The sequence below is a fragment of the Nyctereutes procyonoides genome, unplaced genomic scaffold (assembly GCF_905146905.1).
Source record: "Nyctereutes procyonoides isolate TBG_1078 unplaced genomic scaffold, NYPRO_anot_genome, whole genome shotgun sequence".
Taxonomy (NCBI): Eukaryota; Metazoa; Chordata; class Mammalia; order Carnivora; family Canidae; genus Nyctereutes; species Nyctereutes procyonoides.
Genome location: NW_026575120.1, coordinates 32,125,612 through 32,149,484, shown reverse-complemented (window position 1 = coordinate 32,149,484; position 23,873 = coordinate 32,125,612). Strand labels below are relative to the sequence as shown.

The window sequence follows — 23,873 nt, the reverse complement described above, 5'->3', positions numbered from 1 at the left end:
TGAATGAATAGAGGTTTTTTTTTTTTTTTCTTTTAATTCTAAAAATGGAAATGCCCAATTAAATGTCTGAGTAGAATGAGGCCAGTACCATTATCTTGGATCGGAGGGAAAGCAAGTCCTTATTCCTCTGACCCCGGTTTCTACCGGGGCAGGGTCTTCAGGTGTGGGGTGAGCCAGTGGGAAGCCTCAGCCTCTGAAGCCCTGAACATGTTAACCAGAGACAGAGGAGCTTTGTGAAAACCCATTTTTCAACCCCTACCCTTGCACATTTCCAGTCGACTTTTCATTATGATGAATGAATGGGAGATGCAGTAAATTAGCAGATTATAGAAAGCCTGCCTACAGGTTGGTCTTTTTTTTTTCTCCACTTCCAGATGGTGTTTTTTGGCTACATGGTATTCAGCATCCTCTTTGGCCTCCTAGCTGACAGATACGGACGCTGGAAGGTAGGTTGGCCTTAAAGAATGATTTGGAATTTTCTTTTGCGTTTTCTTTTGTGATGACGTCACCACTGCTTCTCTTTCTCCATCAATAACCAAGAGAGAATGTGTGGAAATGTCCCTCTCTGACACCGCGTGTCCAAATTCCAGACTACTCTCTTTGCTTTCTCATCTTTTTCTGAAACACCTGTCCTTACACCTGGTCCCCGCCATCCAGGAATGTAACTGATGGATGCACACAGTTAAAAGGTATTAGAATACAGAGATTGACACATAGAAACATAAGCAGCTTCATGTTAGTTAGCTTGGGCATAACTTTGAAACTAAGCCACCAGCTCAAGGTCATACACCTACTAAGATTAAGCAGTAAGAGAGGAACCTATGTCCTTTGAAAAGAAGCCCAGGTCTGTCTTTTGTTTCCTTGTCTAGTATCTGGTAGGGAAGGCATCTCTGGTCATAAGCACAAGGGGGAGAAGCTCCAAAGGAAAATAGAGAACTAGCTGTACGTTTTGAGGTACACAGAGTAAATATCATAGGCATTCATAAGTTGATCTGAAAACACAAGTATCTCAAAAAAATGTAAAAAGCACAAGAAGACATTTTACAAAAAAATAGAAATGGTCAACAAATCTTGAAAGATATTCAATCATGGGAGTTATTCAAAGGAAAAATATTAGAAGATATGATTTTTTTGGTATTAAATCCATAAAGAAAGCTGCAAGTGTACAGACACCTTCACATAGCATTAGTATAGTTTTCTGACCATCAGTTGGGCAGTGTGAATTACCCAATCTCCTAGTCTAGAAATCTAGCCTGTTTCAGTCATCTGAGAACCACAGAGATTTATGTACATAGTCACAGCTAACTGGGACAGTGAGAAAATCTGTTTTCAACCATAGAGGAATCCACATTATATTATGTGGATTATCCTACATCTTTCCATTGGAATATTTTGCAGACATTAAAAATATGTTTTCCTATGAGAGACTCCTAACTCTGGGAAACCAACTAGGGGTGGTGGAAGGGGAGGTGGGTGGGGGGTGGGGGTGACTAGGTGACGGGCACTGAGGGGGGCACTTGATGGGGTGAGCACTGGGTATTATTCTATATGTTGGCAAATTGAACACCAATAAAAAATAAAGTTATAAAAAAATATGTTTTCCCTTTCAAGCAGGGAAAGTAGGATAAAACCACATTAACAAGTATTTTCTTTGGGTTGGGAAGTTAAGCAAGATTTAAACATTTTTATTTTTCTCTTTTTCTTCCATTTTTCTCCACTGTAAATTTGTGTTATTCTTATAATTAGAGAGAAAGCAAATACTTAAATTTTCTCCTCGTCCCCATTCCAACACAATGCTTCACTGTGCTCCTAACGAGGGCAGGTTTTGGCATCCTGATTTACAAGTTTCGGCTCCTGTCACCTGATAGGGTAGATGCAATTGGGCAGTTTTGAAGAATGGTTTGAATTTGGAATGTCTGGGCTTTCAGGCAATACAGTGACATGCATCATGTTATTTGACAAGTGTGAGAGATTGGTGAGCTCTCTGTAAAATTAGCACCTCGGAGAAGCAAACATCTGGATGGAAAATAAAAATCACCCTCAGAAGTTAAATTTTCTCAGGGCACCTGGGTGGCTCAGCAGTTGAGTGTCTGCCTTTGGCTCAGGGTGTGATCCTGGGGTCCTGGGATCGAGTCCCACATCCAGCTCCCTACAGGGAGCCTGCTTCTCCCTCTGCCTGTGTCTCTGCTTCTCTCTGTGTGTCTCTCATGAATAAATTAAAATCTTAAAGAAAAAAAAAGAAGTTAAATTTTCTCTCATTAATTTCTTCCGTTGAGGCAGATCCCATTAACAGGTCTCTTTTTGTTGCTTCAGATTTTGCTCATCTCATTCCTGTGGGGAGCCTACTTCTCCTTGCTGACCTCTTTCTCTCCCTCCTACATCTGGTTTGTCTTCCTGCGGACAATGGTGGGCTGTGGCGTGTCTGGCCATGCACAAGGGTAAGGACTCTACCTAGAGGATGCTTGAGAGAGTGAGAGAGAGAGAGATGTGTACACCCCCAGATACACTGTCGTTTATGGCCCAACAGCATCAGTAAGTTGTAAATGTATAAGCCTTCACTTGTGCTAATTATTTTTTAGCTTTTTTATTTTTAAAATTTTTTCTTGAAGTGCTGGCTGCTTATTCCATGGGGGGCTATTTGCTCATCAAAATGATGTTTGATGGTGAGGCTAGCAGAGGACACTAGATTGATCATGTGCCAGTGTCTCTGTCCCTAAGGCCAATCTTGATTTTGTTTGACTAAATGGTACGCCAAAGGACCATATGAGGTAGGTGCCGCAATCTATTCATTTCTTGAGAACTTGTTGGGAGAGTTTAGTTTGATCAGAAGCAATCATTTTAAAGTACCATTGCCCCATGACTGAAGATGGTGTCTAAGTGCATTTGCAAATCAGGGGGAGACCCTGGAAAGAGAGGGTGGCTGCTGGCCCCTCTCTGTCCTGGGGTGAGTGTGCAGTGACCTCTCCTGCCTAGGGTGGGGTGGGGGTGGGGGTGCTGGGGGGGTGGGGGGGTGGAAGTAGGGGGTGGGAGTGGGGGTGGGGGTAAGGGGGTGGGGTGGGGGTAGGGGTGGGGGTCGGGGGTGGTTCTGTTAAACATTCAGCAACTCGAGAGCCTCCCTGAAGTTCGCAGGGTCCTTCAGGCTACTGTCTCCTGGTTGCCTTGGAGCAAGTTATCCTTAGACTGTATTAGGAGATATCAAAGCATCCGATTATTACCCTAATGTGTCGCAGAAAGATTGTTCCTCCCTGAGGCATAAATTAAGCCCCACTTGGAGCAGAAGTTAGCTTGAAATTTACAACATCCCTCAGGAACCAGCCCAATAAATATGTTAAGAAAACCCAAACGCTGGTTAATAATTGCAACAGGGAAGAGCAGTTAGAAAACTGAAGGGAGTGTGATTCTATTTATTTGTCTTGTCCCAAAATTAATTAGAAACCTAGGCTCTGACTCCTCATTCCTCATGGCCAACTATTTCTCTCTGTGTGTGTGTGTGTGTGTGTGTCTCATGAATAAATAAATAAAATATTTTTTAAAAAGAGAGAGAGAAAGCGCATGGGAGCAGGGGGTGCTGGGAGGGGGTGCAGAGCAAGAATCTTAAGCAGGCTCCACGTGGATCCCGATGCGGGGCTCAATCTCGTAACTCTGAGATCATGACCTGAGCCGAAATTAAGAGCCAGATGCTTAACCAACTGAGTCACCCAGGTGCCCCGACAAATCTTCACTTCTGACCCTAAATATCTGGGCTCTTTATGCACTGGCCAATTCTCCAATGCCAGCTGGGTGTTCTATAGTTCATTCTGACCCTAGATGGAGTTTGCTCAGACCCCACAGGTTTGGGACTCAGTCGCATGAGGCTATCACCCACCTCAGACACCAAGCACAAGTCCCCAGGTTATCCACAACGTCTGTCTCAGTTGCTACAAATTGGAAGTTGCCACAAATCCTTCTGCGGGTCCAGTAAATTGCTAGAGCAGCTCGCAGGACCCAGGAAAAGAGTTTACTTACTATGGCAGATTTATTACAAAGGACATTTTAAAGGAAACAGATGAACAGCCAGATGAAGAGATACACACAGGGCAAGGTCTAGAAGGGTCCCTGGGAGTTTGTGGTACACCTTCCTCCTTCCACCAGCACATAGATGTGTTTACCAGCCTGGAAGCCCTCCGAACTTTGTACGTCAGGGATTTTTATGGAGGCTTCATCATGTAGGCATGAGGGATTATCAATGCATTTTTCAATTCCTTTCCTCTCTCTAGGGGGTGGGGGAAAGGCCTGGATGTTCCAAGAGTCTAAACGTGGCTTGGCCTTTTAAGACCGGGCCCCATCCAGGTGCTCACCAAGAGCCACCTCATTAAAACAAACGATGCTCCTTTGGACCAGAGAATTCCAAGGATCCTAGGTGTTTGGTGTCAGAAACTGGACTCAAAGACCAAGTATCAGTGAAACTGGGAGCTGAGGGCAGTATATATATATTTTTCACAATGATGAAGCCTGTGGGTTTTCGTTCTTTATCTCTGTAACAAGAAAAGTTGTGATTTTAAAAAAGTAATTGCTTTCATAAAAACAACATTATTCTGTTCCTCCTCCTTTCCTGTTTAGGCTAATCATAAAGACTGAATTTTTGCCTACAAAATACCGAGGCTACATGCTCCCCTTGTCTCAGGTGAGATAACATAGGAACTCCACCTGCCTCCTCATCCTAGAGGACATGATGCACAGTTTTGCTCCTGGCTCGTTGATTGTTTGATTAGCACACTGTCTGTTTCTTGGTATTAACTAAAGAGCACTAGGAAGGCTTGAAGCCAGAGGTCCCATTTCAAGGTTTTCTTCCGCCAGGACTTTTGTACTTTTGTCACCCAACAGTAGCATTTAGAACACGGTAGCCCCTTCCAGGAAACATCCCAATGGCTGGTTTCAGTGGAATGAGAGAAGCCCAGGAATGCATCTGGGATAGACTTTGGCTTCCCACTGCGTCTTCAGCAGGGGCACACAGCGACCACCCCTTTTTAGGGCATCCCGTCTCTCCTCCAGGGTTACTAGTATCTGCAAGACTATAGTTGGCCCACGCCGGTGGGGACATGCTGTAAGTGCCTTGTCCAGCTGAGCCATTGATCCAAGTGAGGAGACTGGGGTGCCTGCCTGCCCTCCGGGGCCCCACTGGCCACTGAGGCAGGTTTTGCATCAGAAGCTGTGTCAGTCTTGAACCATCTCTGATGCTGTCATTATCTAAAAGCCCTGACTTTCAGGAAGTCCAGGAAAGAAAAGGCTACCCCTGTCTAGCTGAGCCTTCTATTTATAGACAAGTAACGGAGCCTTGGAGAAGTGAAGTGATGTTCTCTGTTCATCCAGGTCCTGGAGGTGGTGCTAGGCGTAGAACTCAGACTTGGGCTCTTTAAAGACTCTCTTCCATCTTATACTGAAATGTTCCCCGAGAGGCAGGGTTGAGCATACTTAATCGGAGGAATTTTAAAGATTTTATTTTCAAGTTATTTCTATACCCAACATGGGGCTTGAACTTAATCCCTAAGATCAAGAGTTATGTGCTCCACCAACTGAGCCATCCCCAGGTGCCCCCGCCCACAGGAGGAGTTTTACCCTCCCGTTCTCTCCCCAGGTTTTCTGGTTGGCTGGCTCCCTGCTTATAATCGGCCTGGCCTCTGTGGTCATCCCCACCATCGGGTGGCGATGGCTCATCCGCATCGCCTCCATTCCCGGCATCATCCTCATCTTGGCCTTCAAGGTAAGGATGCTCACAGGGCTCCCTCTTGTCCTCCCCTCCCACTGACCCAGCGGTCCTTTTGCCCCGCAAATAGCAGCCTTACATCTGCCTCTTTCCTTTCCTCAAGACTGTCTCAACCCACTTCATCCCTCCCCTCGGTTAGCCTGCCTTCTGATCATTTCTTGCTGGAAGTCTTATCTCTCAGCTGCGCTCTATTTGGGCTGACCCCTCTCTGACCTTTAGTGCTTGTAGTTGGATGCCTGGTACACATTCTCAGGCCACTACAGAGCAGCTGGTTTGCCCCTCTGCTCTCCCTCCAATCCGCAGAATCATCATCTTCCTTGGGTTCTAGTAGAATTATGCTCATTGTTCAAAGACAGAGCTAACAGCTCAGGGGACCTGGGATGTGGGGTGTGTGTGTGTGTATGTCACCTAACATTTTGGAATCAAAGAACTTCACAGATTCAGAAGGGTCCTTGGAAGGCATTTGGTTCATACTACAACCAAAACCACACATTCTATTGCTGCCAGAACAGTCCCAGCTTCAGGCACTTGTAGACGTTAGAGTTGAGAGACTACCTCAGTATGTTCCATCTCCAGACAACCCTGGTTCTTGGGAAGTTCTTTCTTAAGTTGAGAGGACTCTGCCTCCTTATGAATTTACCTGCGGTCTTAGTACTTCTCTCTGAAAAACCAGAGGTCTACCTTCTGCATGATAGCCCTCCAGGTATTTAAGAATCTGGCCCAATCAAAGCTCTTCTTTGCATTTGACAGTACCATCACCTTCAACTCTCTCTTGACACCGGATCCCAGAACCCCATCTGTTTTTGTCTGGCTGAGCTATTTTTTGGTCAATGTCTTCTCTGCAGTGAACTGTGGCTTGACATCACACATAGAGCTACAGGTGCCTGGGGCCAGTGGCTGAGTGGGCCTGGGGCCTCCCGTGAGCAGCCCGTCTGCCTTGGTGGATGCAATTTAAAACCATGTGCTTCCTAGCCCACTGCCTCGTGCTGCTGGGCTCACGATCAACTACAGCCCAAGCTCCGCTCTGTGTGAGTTGTTTCCAAGTCCAGATGCCTGAAAATTGTGATTCAACAGTTGATATTTTTAAAAAATCTAAATGTAGGACTCTGGTTGCCAACATTTAAATTTCACCTTTCCATGTCCCATTTCACCTGGGTTTGCCTCTAGGGAGGCATTGGGGTCTACTGGCTCTGAAACCAGACTGCTCTGGCTCCACCATCCCGGGCAAGTTATCCCGCCCTTTGAGGCTAATGAATAGGATGTATCTCCTAGGGCTCTTGGGAGGATGAAACAGGATAATGTGTAAGAGTCTCTATGAGCCTGGAACATGAACAATATTCAATGTGTGTTAGCTCTGCTGCTATGTTATTACCTTTATTTTTTTTTAATTTTTAAAAAGATTTTTATTTATTTATTTGAGAAAGAAAGGGAGAGAGAGCATGAGTAGGGGGGAGAGGAGGAGGGAGAAGCAGACTTCCCACTGAGCTGAGAGCCCTAGGTGCCAGGACACCGAGACTATGACCTGAGCCGAAGGCAGACGTTTAACCCACTGAGCCACCCAGGCGCCCCTGTTATTACCTTTTTAAAAATTATTATTTTGAATCTTGATCTTGTCTTTGGACTTATCACACTCACACCGAGTATACACCAGGCTCAGCATTAGGTTTCAAGGCTAAAACTAGGCATAAGATAGAGTTCTTGCCACCAAGGAGCACCAGCCAGTCAGCGAGAGACAGATATGAAGGCAAAAGGTGGTCGTACCAGCAAGACGCAGCAAGTGCTGTAACAGCTTTCGTTCTGTGGGTGCTCAGGGGAGAGAGTGATCTATCCAGTGGGGCGGTGCTGTTGAATTTGGCCTTGAGGGATAGGACAGCCTGCACCTGGAGGGCCAGAGAGTGGGGCAAGGGCATTTCGGCAGGGCTGATGTGTCAGTCCTGTCAGGAAGGTGTGAAATGCAAGATGTGTTTGGGGGAGAGCAGGTAAGCTGGAATGGGGGCTGCGAGGACAGGCCTGTGTCCGGATTATGAGGGCCTTTGAGGCAAGGGGTGCTGGTGGTGCGGAAGGGGTTGTGTGCTGGGAACCTGGTTTCCAACTGCGTGGAGCCTGGTGGGAGGACATACAGAAAACATCAGGAGGGGCGCCTGGGAGGGCTCAGTCTGTTAGGTGTTCGGCTCAGTCATGATCCCCGGGTCCTGGGATCCCTGCTCAGTAGGGAGACTGCTTCTCCCTCTCCCTCTGCTCCCACTCATGCTCTCCCTCTCTAGCAAATAAATAAAAGCTTAAGAAAAAAGAAAAGAAAATGTCAGGAAAGTAGTCAGAATAATCCCAGTGGGAAATGAGGAGGACCTGCCCTGCCTGCTGGCCATGGGATGGGGAGTAGGGTGCTACTAGGGGAGGTGCTTTTTCTGAGGAAGAACCAGCCCACCTTGATTGGTTGTGAGGCATGAAGGTCAGGGAATGGATCAAGGTCATTCTTGGTCCCAGCCTCCATGGAGCCCTGTAGTATGTATATGTGTTTGAGAGAGTAAGGGCATGGGTTGGGGGGAGGGTCAGAGAGTGAGGGACAAGCAGACCCCACTGGGTGGGGAGCCCAACATGGGGCTCAATTCCAGGACCCCAAGATTTCGACCTGAGCTGAAGTCAGTCACTTAAGCGAGTGAGCCACCCAGGTGCCCAGCCCATAGTGTTTTCTGGGTATGGTGTTCAACAATCAGTGGGTTGAGGGTCTGGATTGTCAGGAATGATTCTTCCTCATGGGCGCTGTAGTCCTGCTGTGGGCTGTCATCTGGGGAAGATGGCAGCATCCCTGGGGAGAGGCTGGGGTGACAGAGCAATAGAGGGGCCCTGGGGCAGCTCTTTACCACGTGGATGTAGAACTTTCCTTGTGTTGACCACAAGGTCGGGCTGACCTACTGAAACCTCAGTATCGGCCCCCTGGCCTCAAGATGGGACTATCAAAAGGAGCACATGACCCTGTTTGTTCCAGATCAACTCGGAATGCAGGGGATGCCTGCTGTGTTGGGGCTTTCTGCTTGCTGCTCCTCATCTTGGGAGACTGGGCCGTGTGACACACATCACAGTAGTAGTGGAACCCCTGGGGTCACAGCCCTTGAACCCTCACGCTCTTTCCTTCTGTGCCCAGTTTATCCCTGAGTCTGCTCGCTTCAATGTCTCCACTGGGAACACTCAGGCTGCCCTGGCCACACTGCAGCGCATCGCCAAGATGAACCGCTCGGTCATGCCAGAGGGGACACTGGTGGAGCCCATCCTGGTGAGTTCCCAGGTGGGAGGCCTTCTCCCCTGACCAGAAGTCCCCTCGTCCTGGCAGGGCAGGGGGACACCTTTGCCCTCTAGCCCCACCCTGGAGGGACGAGGAAAGAGAGCAGAGTAGACTGAGACGAAACCCAGCACCACAAGAGCCAGGCGGCCCTAGTCAGCAAGCCACCTACCTTCACCTTCCTCATCCATGAAATGGCAATAATGGCATCTACCGTTCAAAGGTAGTCATGTGACTTGGCACCTTTGTTTATAGGTGAGAGGTTGTTTTATCATTTTGTTTTCTTGTACTGACCTTATAAATGATATAAATGATAAGTGATATCAAACTTATCAGACCTCATTAAATAATTTCTTAAAATTTGGCATTTACATTCTAATGGTTCCAGGTCTCTCTTTTTTTAATTTAATTTAATTTAATTTTTTTATTTTTTTAATAAATTAATTTTTATTGGTGTTCAATTTACCAACATACAGAATAACACCCAGTGCTCATCCCGTCAAGTGTCCCCCTCAGTGCCCGTCACCCACTCACCCCCACCCCCCGCCCTCCTCCCCTTCCACCACCCCTAGTTCGTTTCCCAGAGTTAGGAGTCTTTATGTTCTGTCTCCCTTTCTGATATTTCCCACACATTTCTTCTCCCTTCCCTTATATTCCCTTTCACTAATATTCATATTCCCCAAATGAATGAGAACATACACTGTTTGTCCTTCTCCGATTGACTTACTTCACTCAGCATAATACCCTCCAGTTCCATCCACGTTGAAGCAAATGGTGGGTATTTGTCCTTTCTAATGGCTGAGGAATATTCCATTGTATACACAAACCACATCTTCTTTATCCATTCATCTTTCGATGGGCACCGAGGCTCCTTCCACAGTTTGGCTATTGTGGACATGGCTGCTAGAAACATCGGGGTGCAGGTGTCCCGGCGTTTCATTGCATTTGAATCTTTGGGGTAAATCCCTAACAGTGCAATTGCTGGGTCGTAGGGCAGGTCTATTTTTAACTCTTTGAGGAGCCTCCACACAGTTTTCCAGAGTGGCTGCACCAGTTCACATTCCCACCAAGAGTGCAAGAGGGTTCTCCTTTCTCCGCATCCTCTCCAACATTTGTTGTTTCCTGCCTTGTTAATTTTCCCCATTCTCACTGGTGTGAGGTGGTATCTCATTGTGGTTTTGATTTGTATTTCCCTGATGGCAAGTGATGCAGAGCATTTTCTCATGTGCATGTTGGCCATGTCTATGTCTTCCTCTGTGAGATTTCTCTTCATGTCCTTTGCCCATTTCATGGTTGGATTGTTTCTTTGCTGTTGAGTTTAATAAGTTCTTTATAGATTTTGGAAACTAGCCCTTTATCTGATATGTTATTTGCAAATATCTTCTCCCATTCTGTAGGTTGTCTTTTAGTTTTGTTGACTGTATCCTTTGCTGTGCAAAAGCTTCTTATCTTGATGAAGTCCCAATAGTTCATTTTTGCTTTTGTTTCTTTTGCTTTCGTGGATGTATCTTGCAAGAAGTTACTGTGGCCAAGTTCAAAAAGGGTGTTGCCTGTGTTCTCCTCTAGGATTTTGATGGAATCTTGTCTCACATTTAGATCTTTCATCCATTTTGAGTTTATCTTTGTGTATGGTGCAAGAGAGTGGTCTAGTTTCATTCTTCTGCATGTGGCTGTTCAATTTTCCCAGCACCATTTATTGAAGAGATTGTCTTTCTTCCAGTGGATAGTCTTTCCTCCTTTATCGAATATTAGTTGACCATAAAGTTCAGGGTCCACTTCTGGGTTCTCTATTCTGTTCCATTGATCTATGTGTCTGTTTTTGTGCCAGGACCACACTGTCTTGATGACCACAGCTTTGTAGTACAACCTGAAATCTGGCATTGTGATGCCCCCAGATATGGTTTTCTTTTTTAAAATTCCCCTGGCTATTCGGGGTCTTTTCTGATTCCACACAAATCTTAAAATAATTTGTTCTAACTCTCTGAAGAAAGTCCATGGTATTTTGATAGGGATTGCATTAAACGTGTAAATTGTCCTGGGTAACATTGACATTTTCACAATATTAATTCTGCCAATCCACGAGCATGGAATATTTTTCCATCTCTTTGTGTCTTCCTCAATTTCTTTCAGAAGTGTTCTATAGTTTTTAGGGTATAGATCCTTTACCTCTTTGGTTAGGTTTATTCCTAGGTATCTTATGATTTTAGGTGCAATTGGAAATGGGATTGACTCCTTAATTTCTCTTTCTTCAGTCTCATTGTTAGTGTATAGAAATGCCATTGATTTCTGGGCATTGATTTTGTATCCTGCCACGCTACCAAATTGCTGTATGAGTTCTAGCAATCTTGGGGTGGAGGCTTTTGGGTTTTCTATGTAGAGTATCATGTCATCAGCGAAGAGGGAGAGTTTGACTTCTTCTTTGCCAATTTGAATGCCTTTAATGTCTTTTTGTTGTCTTATTGCTGAGGCTAGGACTTCCAATACTATGTTGAATAGCAGTGGTGAGAGTGGACATCCCTGTCTTGTTCCTGATCTTAGGGGAAAGGCTCCCAGTGCTTCCCCATTGAGAATGATATTTGCTGTGGGCTTTTCGTAGATGGCTTTTAAGATGTCGAGGAAAGTTCTCTCTATCCCTACACTGTGAAGAGTTTTGATCAGGAATGGATGCTGTATTTTGTCAAATGCTTTCTCTGCATCTAACGAGAGGATCATATGGTTCTTGGTTTTTCTCTTGCTGATATGATGAATCACATTGATTGTTTTACGAGTGTTGAACCAGCCTTGTGTCCCGGGGATAAATCCTACTTGGTCATGGTGAATAATTTTCTTAATGTACTATTGGATCCTATTGGCTAGTATCTTGTTGAGAATTTTTGCATCCATGTTCATCAGGGATATTGGTCTGTAATTCTCCTTTTTGGTGGGGTCTTTGTCTGGTTTTGGAATTAAGGTGATGCTGGCCTCATAGAATGAATTTGGAAGTATTCCATCTCTTTGTATCTTTCCAAACAGCTTTAGTAGAATAGGTATGATTTCTTCTTTAAATGTTTGATAGAATTCCCCTGGGAAGCCATCTGGCCCTGGACTCTTGTGTCTTGGGAGGTTTTTGGTGACTGCTTCAATTTCCTCCCTGGTTATTGACCTGTTCAGGTTTTCTATTTCTTCCTGGTCCAGTTTTGGTAGTTTGTGGCTTTCCAGGAATGCGTCCATTTCTTCTAGATTGCCTAATTTATTGGCGTAGAGCTGTTCATAATATGTTTTTAAAATCGTTTGTATTTCCTTGGTGTTGGTAGTGATCTCTCCTTTCTCATTCATGATTTTATTAATTTGAGTCTTCTCTCTCTTCTTTTTAGTAAGGTTGGCTAATGGTTTATCTATCTTATTAATTCTTTCAAAGAACCAACTCCTGGTTCTATTGATCTGTTCCACAGTTCTTCTGGTCTCAATTTCGTTGAGTTCTGCTCGAATTTTAATTAACTATCTTCTTCTGCTGGGCATCGGGTCCATTTGCTGTTTTTTCTCTAGCTCCTTTATGTGTAAGGTTAGCTTTTGTATTTGAGTTCTTTCCAGTTTTTGAATGCATGCTTGTATTGCGATGTATTTCCCCCTCAGGACTGCTTTTGCTGCATCCCAAAGATTTTGAACGGTTGTATCTTCATTCTCATTAGTTTCCATGAATCTTTTTAATTCTTCCTTAATTTCCTGGTTGACCCTTTTATCTTTTAGCAGATGGTCCTTAACCTCCACGTGTTTGAGGTCCTTCCAAACTTCTTCTTGTGATTGAGTTCTAATTTCAAGGCGTTATGGTCTGAGAATATGCAGGGGACGATCCCAATCTTTTGGTATCGGTTCAGACCCAATTTGTGACCCAGTATGTGGAGAAAGTTCCATGTGCACTTGAGAAGAATGTGTATTCAGTTGAGTTTGGATGTAAAGTTCTGTAGATATCTGTGAAATCTATCTGGTCCAGTGTATCATTTAAAGCTCTCGTTTCTTTGGAGATGTTGTGCTTAGAAGACCTATCGAGGGTAGAAAGAGCTAGATTGAAGTCACAAAGTATAAGTGTATTATTATCTAAGTATTTCCTCACTTTGGTTAATAATTCGTTTAAGTATTTTGCAGCTCCCACATTTGGGGCATATATATTGAGGATTGTTAAGTCCTCTTGCTGGATAGATCCTGTAAGTATGATATAGTGTCCCTCTTCGTCTCTCACTACTGTCTTCGGGGTAAATTTTAGTTTATCTGATATAAGGATGGCTACCCCTGCTTTCTTTTGAGGACCATTTAAATGGTAAATGGTTCTCCAACCTTTTATTTTCAGGTTGTAGGTGTCCTTCTGTCTAAAATGAGTCTCTTGTAGACAGCGAATAGATGGGTCCTGCTTTTTTATCCAGTCTGAAACCCTGAACCTTTTGATGGGGTCATTGAGCCTGTTCACGTTCAGAGTTACTATTGACAGATATGAGTTTAGTGTCACCATGATATCTATTTAGTCCTTGTTTTTGTGGATTGTTCCACTGAACTTCTTCTTAAAGGGGAATTTTAAGAGTCCCCCTTAAAATTTCTTGCAGAGCTGGTTTGGAGGTCACATATTCTTTCAGTTCCTGCCTGTCTTGGAAGCTCTGTATCTCCCCTTCCATTTTGAACGAGAGCCTTGCTGCATAAAGTATTCTTGGTTGCATGTTCTTCTCCTTTAGGACCCTGAATATATCCTGCCAGCCCTTTCTGGCCTGCCCCTTCTCTGTGGAGAGGTCTGCTGTTACCCTAATATTCCTCCCCATGGAAGTCAGGGACTTCTTGTCTCTTGCTGCTTTAAGGATCTTCTCTTTATCTTTGGAATTTGCAAGCTTCACTATTAAATGTCGAGGTGTTGAACGGTTTTTATTGATTTTAGGGGGGGATCTCTCTATTTCCTGGATCTGAATGCCTGTTTCCCTTCCCAGATTGGGAAAGTTTTCAGCTAGGATTTGTTCAAATACATATTCTGGCCCTCTGGCCCTTTCGGCGCCCTCGGGAACCCCAATTAAATGTAGGTTTTTCTTCCTTAGGCTGTCATTTATTTCCCTTAATCTGTCTTCATGGTCTTTTAATTGTCTGTCTCTTTTTTCCTCAGTTTCCCTCTTTGCCATTAACTTGTCTTCTATGTCACTCACTCGTTCTTCCACCTCGTTAACCCTCGTCGTTAGGACTTCTAGTTTGGATTGCATCTCATTCAATTGATTTTTAATTTCTGCCTGATTGGATCTAAATTCTGCAGTCATGAAGTCTCGTGAGTCCTTAATGCTTTTTTCTAGAGCCACCAGTAGCTGTATAATAGTGCTTCTGAATTGGCTTTCTGACATTGAATTGTAATCCAGATTTTGTAACTCTGTGGGAGAGAGGACTGTTTCTGATTCTTTCTTTTGAGGTGAGGTTTTCCTTCTAGTCATTTTGCTCAGTGCAGAGTGGCCAAAAACAAGTTGTATTGGGAAAAGGAGAGAAAGAGAGAGAAGGAAAGAAAAGAGAAAAAGAAAAAGAAGAAAAAAAAGGAAAAAAAGAGAAGAAAAAGAGAAAGAAAAAGAAAGAAAGGTGAAAAAAAGGGGGGGTGGGGGAAGCAATCAGAAATCAAAAAGAAAAGAAAAAAAAAACAAACATGGGGGAGTATCTTCTGATTCTGTAGAGTTTAAGTCCCTTGACTTCCCCTGGAACTGGTCCGTCCAGCTGGTCTTCTGGGGGAGGGGCCTGTTGTGCTGATTTTCAGGTGTTAGCACTTGGGGGAGCTGCTCTGCCCCTGCCTGCTGCAGGGCTCAGTGGGGGTTGTTTACCCCGTGAGGCCCCAGGAGGAACAACCCCAGTGGCGGGGCCAGCCCTGGATCCCTGGAGTCAGCCCCTGCAGTAACTCCGGAGCTCTCGGTCTGCAGGGCCTGGAGGCTCCGGGGCGGGGCCGCTGATCTGCTCAGCTGGGGCAGGAGCGTCCTCGCTGTCCTGGGCTCTCCCGGCCTCTGCCTGTCCCGGGGGAGGCCGGATCCTGGGCTGTGTCCCGGCGCCCTGTGCTCCGGGGCCTGCGCTGTTGGATTCGCGCTCCCGCCCCGCAGCCCCCTCCGCGGAGCCGCAGCCCGAGCCCCTCCGAGCTGCTCCGGGCCCCGCCGTGCGCGCTGCAGCCCTTAGGGAGCTCGGCGCACTCCCCCGGGGCGCAGGTGTCTGTTAGTGTCCCCGGGAGCCCGAGGGCATCCCCGCCCTCCTGGGTCCTGCTCTAACTCCCTGCGGGCCCCTTTCCGCCCGGAAGGTTGGTGCAGCAAATGCTTCTCCGGGACGGGGCTATCCTGTCCTGGGGACTCTCGCCCCGGCCTTAGCCCGGCTCCTCGCGGGGCCCCGCCCCCTCGGAGGCCTTTTGTTTCTTTATTTCTTTTTCCCCGTCTTCCTTGCCTTGATAGAAGCGCGAACTCTTCTCACTGTAGCGTTCCAGCTGGTCTCTCTTTAAATCTCAGGCCGCATTCGTAGAGTTTCAGGATGATTTGAAGGTTATCTAGGTAATTTGGTGGGGACAGGTGATGTGGGGACCCTACTCTTCTGCCATCCTGCCCCTCCTCTTCCAGGTCTCTCTTTTTTAAAAAAAATTTATTTATTTATTCATGAGAGACAGAGAGAGAGAGGGGCAGAGACACAGGCAGAGGGAGAAACAGGCTTCCTGCAGGGGGCCTGATGTGGGACTCAATCTCAGGACCTGGGATCACACCCTGGACCAAAGGCAGACGCTCGATCACTGAGCCACCCAGGTGCCCCTGCTTCCAGGACTCTTTTTTTTTTTTAATTTTAAAAATTTATTTATTTATAATAGTCACACACAGAGAGAGGCAGAGACATAGGCAGGGGGAGAAGCAGGCTCCATGTACCGGGAGCCCGATGTGGGACTCGATCCCGGGTCTCCAGGATCGCGCCCTGGGCCCAAGCCAGGCGCCAAACCGCTGCGCCACGCAGGGATCCCTGGTTCCAGGACTCTTAAGGTCAACCTGAAGTCGTTCCTCACACCAGCCCTGACCATCCACCTGTAGGCGGGTCAATCACAGGCACCAGTGGCACCTTCCTCGTCTGTCCTGCCACCTCAGGAACGCCGTATGTAGGATAGGAATTAGCCTTTGGTTCTGGCTGGAATATGGTTATGGAATGCTGGGTGAAAACTGCCTCTAGGGTAGTTCATGCCTAATCTTTATTTCGAGAGGAGCGGTGGGGGATAACGATGGGGTGGTACACAGAGGAGTTTCTCAAGCTATGATTCAATTTATATAGTGGTTAGAGTCTCCTTTTGTTTAAGCCTTTTGCTTGAGTCAGTTTTGATAATGTATATATTTTAGGAAATTGTCCTGCCCATCTAGGTTTTCAAATTTATTGGTACCAAATTGTTCCCAGTGTTCTCTTAGGAGTTTCAAAAATTTACCTCATAAATTTGCATGACCCCCTCTCTCATTTTAAAGCTGTTTATTTGTGCCTTCTCTTTTTCTTACTCCTCTTACTAGGGGCTGGTGTATTAACTTCAAAGAACAAGGGTTTTTGTTGTTGTTGTCCTCTTTATTGATTTTTTTGTGTGTGGTCTCATTAATTTCTACTCTTTGTTTTCTCCTTTAGCTTTTTATGTTTCTCTAGCTTCTTGAGTTCACTACTTAGCTCATTTATGGTCAGTCTTTTTGATTTTTTAATGAAGTATTTAGCTTCATTTAGGACGTTTTGTTACAGGATAATTTTATTTGTATTTCTATTTTGTAACTCTTCTGAGTTTCTTTTTAAGCAGTGAGTTATCTGTTAACACTCTTTTTTAAAAAAATTCTTTCTTTCTAATTTAATTGAATTTTGGTCAGAGGATGTTATCAATTATTTGGAATTTTGGAAAATTTTCTGTTCTCTACATAGTGAATTTTCATTGATGTTAAAAAGAGCGTGTGTTCTCACTGAGTATATATGCATATTGTTAATTGTGCCATATCTGACACTTGTCCCAGATTTTGCCTTGCTGAGCTGACAGTTTTTCGATAAGATGATGGCTTTGTTCCTTTTTCCTTATAGTCCTGACAGTTTACTGCATATATCTTAAGGATATCCTGTTGCTTCCTCACATATGTTTAACTCTGTTTTGTGGATTAATCTTATTATGATGTCATTTTATACTGGTTTGGGCCTTAATTTTATCTTCTCTCATATTAATATATTGAAACTGTTCAGCTTAGCATTTTTCCTGATGTATCTTTTATCCAGACCTTCAAAATGATTTAAGCTTTTCTATATGTTGCTTTGCTTAGTAGTGTATCTTGTAAATATATAGCTGGTCTCTCTCTCTTTTTTTTTTTTTTTTCACTCAATCTGGTATTCTGTGTCTTTTAGTCATGAATTTGATCCGTTTATACTATTGTGATTACTCACATATTTGAGCTTAACTTCTGCCATTTTATTTTATATTTCCTCTTAACCATGTCTTTCCTATTCTCCTTTCCTATATTTTATTAGAGTGATTCAGTTTGCTTTTTTCCCCTCATACTTCCTTCTACTGGCTAGGAATTTATGCGCACTATTTTTTTATTATAGAGGTAGCCCTTTAATATTGAAAATGTGCACCTATAATATCTATGTTATTTTATATCTTTATTTTCTGTCTAACCAAAAATACAAGGACCTTGAAGATGTTAATTCTGATCTGCCCCCATCTCATCTTCCAAACTATTTTTGTCTTATGTTTTTGTTTCACGTTGTTCATAAGTTTTCCTAAATTGGACATTTTCTAAGCATCATTTTTAGTGGTTTTAAACTTACCTTTTACAACTACATTCTTGTATCCTCCTTTCTATTGGGTTAATTTGGTTTCATACTTTTAAAATGTTGGATCTATCTGGATTTACTTGAATATAAGAAACCTAGTACAGGTCTAGCTTTATCATATCTAAATGGCTAACCCTTTGCACACATTTTTATTGAATAATCCATCCTTTATATATTTGAATCTATTTTTGAATTCTCTATTCTATTGTGTTCTAATGATAGATTTGTAGATTCACGTATATATGGGGATTTATTATAAAATAAAGAGGGCACTTCATGTTGGGAAAAGGATGCAGGTTAAATGTGGTCCGGTATGACACTTTACAGTATTTTTCATATCTGGTAGGGTAAGTCCCCCTTATTTAATTCTTTTGCAGAATTTTCCAAGTTTTATTTTCTCAGTACTATTTTTCTAGAACAACTTTGAAGTCACTTTATTGAGATCTTCTAATACACCCTCCCCCCAAAATCTAGGAGTTTAATTGGGATGGTGTTGAAATACTAGTTAATACATAAAGAGAATCAATACCTTTATAATATGAAACAATCTTACTTGATAAAAGTATATATTCCCACTATTCAAGTCTTTTTATATTCCTGAGCAACATTTCAAAACCACCCAAAAAACTCTTAGCAGAAGACTGAATTTCCTGAGGGGAGAGTTCTTCTTCTATGTTTTTTATTTCTATTTTTGTTCTCTTTTTTTAATGTATTTTTTATTTGATAGAGAAAATTCCTACGAAGTAGGCCAATATTATTACTTTCATTTGTCAGATTAAGAAACTGATCTCAGAAAAGAAAAGTGAGGAATCCAAGATTCTAAAGTGAATACTCTTGAACAGCTCAGGGATTAGGGATGCTGACCCCTCCATACCGTTGAAAATCCATGAGTAATTCTTGACTCCTCAAAAACTTTACTAATAGCCTCCTATTGACCAGAGGCCTTATTGATAACATAAACAGTTAGTTAACATATTTTCCTTTATGAAAGGCACCTGGGTGGTTCAGTCAGTTAAGCAATTGACTCTTGATTTAAGCTCACATCATGATCCACAGGATCATGAGATAGAGCTCCATGCTGGGTGTGGAACCAGCTTAAGATTCTCTCTTTCTGGGGATCCCTGGGTGGCACGGTGGTTTAGCACCTGCCTTCGGCCCAGGGCGTGATCCTGGAGTCCCTGGATCGAGTCCCACGTCAGGGTCCCTGTGTGGAGTCTGCTTCTCCCTCTGTCTGTGTCTCTGCCTCTCTCTCTCTCTCTGTGTGTGTGTGTGTATGTGTCTCTCATGAATAAATAAATAAAATCTTTTACATATAAAAAAAAGATTCTCGGGGATCCCTGGGTGGCGCAGCGGTTTAGCGCCTGCCTTTGGCCCAGGGCACGATCCTGGAGACCCGGGATCGAATCCCACGTCAGGCTCCCGGTGTATGGAGCCTGCTTCTCCCTCTGCCTATGTCTCTGCCTCTCTCTCTCTCTCTCTCTCTCTCTCTGACTATCATAAATAAATAAAAATTAAAAAAAAAAAAAGATTCTCTCTTTCCCTCTCCTTACCCCTACCACTATCTCTCTCTTAAACCCAAAACATATATTTTGTATGTAATATGTATTATATGTATTCTTAAAGGAAGCTGGAGAAAAGAAACTATTAAGAAAATTGTAAAGAAAATACAGTACTATATTTATAAAAAGAAAGACAAATCCACATTTAAGTGGATCTGCACAGTTTAAATCCATGTTAGTCAAGGGTCAACAGTAATTTTTTTTTCATGCAAGGATTTTTAAAAATTTTAATTCTAGTATAATTAGTGTATAGTGTTATATTACTTTCAGGTATACAATATATTGATTCATCAATTACTGAACAACATTATTCATTTCTCATCATGTACTCTTAATTTCCTTCATCTATTTCACCCATCCTTGCCTCCCCGCCCCCAACCATCAGTTTGTTCTCTATAGTTAAGAGTCTGGTTTTTTTGTCTCTTTTTTTTTCTTTGTTTCTTGGTTTTATTTCTTAAATGCCACATTTGAGTGAGGAATGGTATTCGTCTTTCTCTGACTGACATTTCACTTAGCATTATACCCTCTAGTTCTATCCATGTCATTGCAAATGGCAGGGTTTCACTCTTTTATGGCTGAGTCATATTCCACCATATATTTACACCACCTCTTCTTTATCCATTCATCTATGGGTCGGCACTTGGGTTGCTTCCATAATTTGGGTTTCATAAATAATGCTGCAATAAACACAGGGGTGCATATATCTTTTCAAATTAGTGTTTTCATATTCTTGGTAAATACCTAGTAGTACAAGTGCTGGATTATATGGTAATTACATTTTTAATTTTTTGAGGGCCTTCCATACTGTTTTCCACAGCGGCTGCATCAGTTTACATTCCCACCACCAATACAGGAAGGTTCCTCTTTCTCCACATCCTTGCCAACACTTGTTTTTTGTGTTTTTGATTTCAGTCATTCTGACAGGTGTGATGATGTAGCTCATTGTGGTTTTGATTTGCATTCCCCCATGATGAATGATGTGGAACATCTTTTCATGTGTCTGTTGGCCATCTGGATATCATCTTTGTAGAAATGTCTGTCCATGTCTTCTGCCCATTTTTAAATTGGATTATTTGGGTTTTTTGGTATTGAGTTGTATAAGTGCTTTCTGTATTTTGGATACTAACTTCTCATTGAATATGTCATTTGCAAATATCTTCTTTAATTCTTTAATTCAGTCGGTTGTCTTTTTTTTTAAGATTTTATTTATTTATTCATAGAGACACAGAGAGAGAGAGAGAGAGGGAGAGGGAGAGGCAGAGACACAGGCAGAGGGAGAAGCAGGCTCCATGCAGAGAGCCCGACGTGGGACTCGATCCAGGGTCTCCAGGATCACGCCCTGGGCTGCAGGCGGCGCTAAACCGCTGCGCCACCGGGGCTGCCCGAGTCGGTTGTCTTTTAATTTTGTCAATTGTTTCCTCCACTGTGTAGAAGGTTTTTATTTTGATGTAATCTGAATAGTTTATTTTTGCTTTTGTTTCCCTTGCCTTAGAAGACATATCTAGAAAAAAATGTTGCTATGACTGATGTCAGAGAAATATTGCCTGTGGTCTTTTCTAGGATTTCTATGGTTTCCTATCTCACATTTAGGTCTTTAACATATTTTGAACTGATTTTTTTTTTGAACTGATTTTTATATGTGGTGTAAGAAAGTGGTCTAGTGCATGTAGCTGTTCATTTGTTCAACACCACTTGTTGAAGAGACTTTTTCCCATTGCATATTCTTGCTTCCTTTGTCAAAGATTAATTGACTATGTAATTGGGAGTTTATTTCTGGGCTCTTAATTCTGTTCTATTGATCTATGTGTTTATTTTTGTGCCAGTATCATACTGTATTGACTACTGCAGCTTTGCAGTATATCTTGAAATCTGGGATTGTGATGCCTCTGGCTTTCTTCTTCTTTTTCAAGATCAATTTGACTATTCAAGGTCTTTTATGGTTCCATACATATTTTAGGATTATTTGTCTAGCTCCATGAAAAATGCTGTTGATATTTGGTAGGGCTTATATTAAATTTGTAGGTTGCTTTGGGTAATTTAGACGTTGTAACAATATTTGTTCTCCTAATCTGTGAGCATGGAATAGCTTTCCATTCGTTTGTGTCATCATTTTGAAGTGTACAATTCAGTGGTATCAAATACATTCAGAATTTTGCCTTCATCCTGAACAGACCCTCTGTGTGGCAGTAACTCCTCATGCCTACCCACCCCCAATCCCTGGTAACTTTTACTTTCTGTTTCTATGAGTTTGCTTATTCTCTATTTCATATAAGGGGAATTACACAGTATTGTGCCTGGCTTCCTTCACACTGCAGCCTGAAACAGGTGTTCATTGATACTCATCTCACTGTGTGGCATTCCCTTTGACTCATTGCAAACCTCTGCACCACCGAGCCTGATTGACTGCCAATCCCATTGGTGCTTTTACAACAGTGGCTTTTACATCCAATCCCTCTCTCTCTCTCTTTAAGATTTATTTATTTGAGAGAGAGAGAGTGCGCGCGCGCAGGAGAGAGAATCTGAAGTGGACTCCATGCCAAGCCTGGAGCCTGATGCAGGGCTCAATCCCATGACGGGAGTATTAAGACCTGAGCTGAAACCAAGAGTCAGACTCTTAATCAACTGAGCCACCCAGGTGCCCCCTCCAACCTCTTTCACACAGCCACCTCACTGCTCCATGCCCTGTGATTCCATCCAGCACAACACTGTCAGACAAGTATTCTTCCAACACCAATATTACCCCTTCTGTTCAGGAACCTTCAGTGCCTCCCCTGCCCTGTCCTTCTCAGTCCCTGACTATAGGGAAACCTCACCTTGGCCTTTATGGTCTTCCACGATCTTTATTGATTGGCCTTTGCATCCTTAGATCCATGGCTAAGTGCAGATTTTGCTTAGCGGAGGATTGACAGCACACAAGGAGGCTGGACATAAAACAGAGCAAAAGACATCACCAGAGAGGGAGGTGGGGAATGACTCAAAGCTGAGGCACCAACACTGCAGAGAGAAGCTGCAGGTTCTTCCCAGGGCTGCCATGCCTGTGGGAGGGCCTGTTGTTTTGTTTTTTCCTCTTCAGCTTTATTGAGATGTGATGGACATACAACATTGTGTAAGTTTAAAGTGTACAGTGAATTGATTTGACACACTCTTATATATTGCAAAATGATAGCTGCCATAGAGTAGTGAACACCTCCATCATACCACATATTTGCCATTTCTTTTTCTCATGGTGAGAACATTTAAGAGCGATTCTCTTAACAACTTTCAAATATATTATAAATTATTGTTACTATACTCAACTGGGGAGGCTCAATTCCCACAACAACCACGCTCCCTCCTCCACCCTCATCTAGTTTCCATCTTCTCTCCACACTCCCCATCCTGCACCCTCCCTCTTACAGCCTTCTCCTTTCCCCCCTCCTTCCTCTTCCTCCTGCTTTCCTCCTCTTGCCTTCAGCTTGCAGCTTCCATCCACGTGCCCATCAGATGGTCTTGTCCTTCTCCACGGTTGTCTTTTATGTGAGGCCTGTGGATACAGAGCTACGAGCCACTGATCCTGCCTTCAAGAGTCTTACAATCTGCTTAGTGAGGTGAGGCTCACACAGCAAAGAATCACTAACAGCCAGATGTTAGAACCAGGTGAGTGGCATGGACAATAGTGTGTAGGATCAGAGCAAAGAGGTAAGCATGAGCCAGGGCCGTTTAGCCCCTTGAGGGGACAATTGGGGCATATAAACTGAACACTGAAAGGAGACGCAGCCTCAGGGGAGGAAGGAGGAGTGGTGTGAGCCAAGACCAGAAACAGGAATGTGCAGTGGATTTGGTCACACTGGCTACCATCTGAATGCCAGGCTAAGGAGGCTGAACAAGATGGTATGTGTAGAGCTTCACTGCTCAGACACAGAGATGAGAAGCTCTGGGGACTGGCTAAGGAAGGGCCACACCAGAGAGGAGTGATTGAGTCCACTAATTTGGATTGTAGTCAAATAATTTCTTTGAATATAATTTAATGATTCATTGTGATTCACTGCAGACTCAGTGTTCTGAATCTTCAGTTATACTTGGGGCAGTGATGGGACCATAGTCACATCCAAACTCAAGAAGGGCATGTCAGAGAGATAGATGGGCAAGACTCAGGACTAGTGTTTGGGAGACCTGACACCGGACTAGCTGGCTGTGCCTGCAAACAGCTGTGTGACCCTGGTTAAGTCACTTACCCTCTCTGGGTCACATATTCTGGATTGGAAAATGGGAGGCCAGGACTAGTTCAGAAATGTTTCCAGTGAAGACTAGCTAAAGCCCAATATGTAAAGCCGATGAAAGGGATCTGTCAATTGCTATTCTCTGCCCATAATGACCTCTAGGAGCTGAGCCTAAAAGTCAGCAGAGCACCTGGCTGGCTCATTCGGTGGAGAGTGCGACTCTTGATCTAGAGTTGTAATTTCAAACCCCATGTTGGGTATAGAGTACTTTAAAAAAAAAGTCCCGGAGAAAGTTCCTTCAAACTGGC

At 43.7% G+C, this 23,873-nt stretch overlaps 1 protein-coding gene across 8 annotated transcripts in view; it reads left to right on the top strand.

The window, feature by feature from the left end:
* SVOPL (SVOP like) overlaps positions 1 to 23,873 on the top strand; it is a 93,124-nt gene that overhangs the window by 18,275 nt on the left and 50,976 nt on the right. For 7 of the 8 annotated variants that reach the window (XR_008665672.1, XR_008665673.1, XM_055335022.1 and 4 more), the window contains 5 exons: positions 375 to 446; positions 2,314 to 2,438; positions 4,600 to 4,663; positions 5,615 to 5,740; positions 8,886 to 9,014. Coding sequence is in view for 6 of the 8 variants with exons in the window: in XM_055335022.1 (XP_055190997.1) it covers positions 375 to 446; positions 2,314 to 2,438; positions 4,600 to 4,663; positions 5,615 to 5,740; positions 8,886 to 9,014 (516 nt within the window). In the remaining 2 variants the exon portion in view is untranslated. The remainder of the gene's footprint in view (positions 1 to 374; positions 447 to 2,313; positions 2,439 to 4,599; positions 4,664 to 5,614; positions 5,741 to 8,885; positions 9,015 to 23,873) is intronic. The other variant, XM_055335021.1, reaches the window with a different exon arrangement.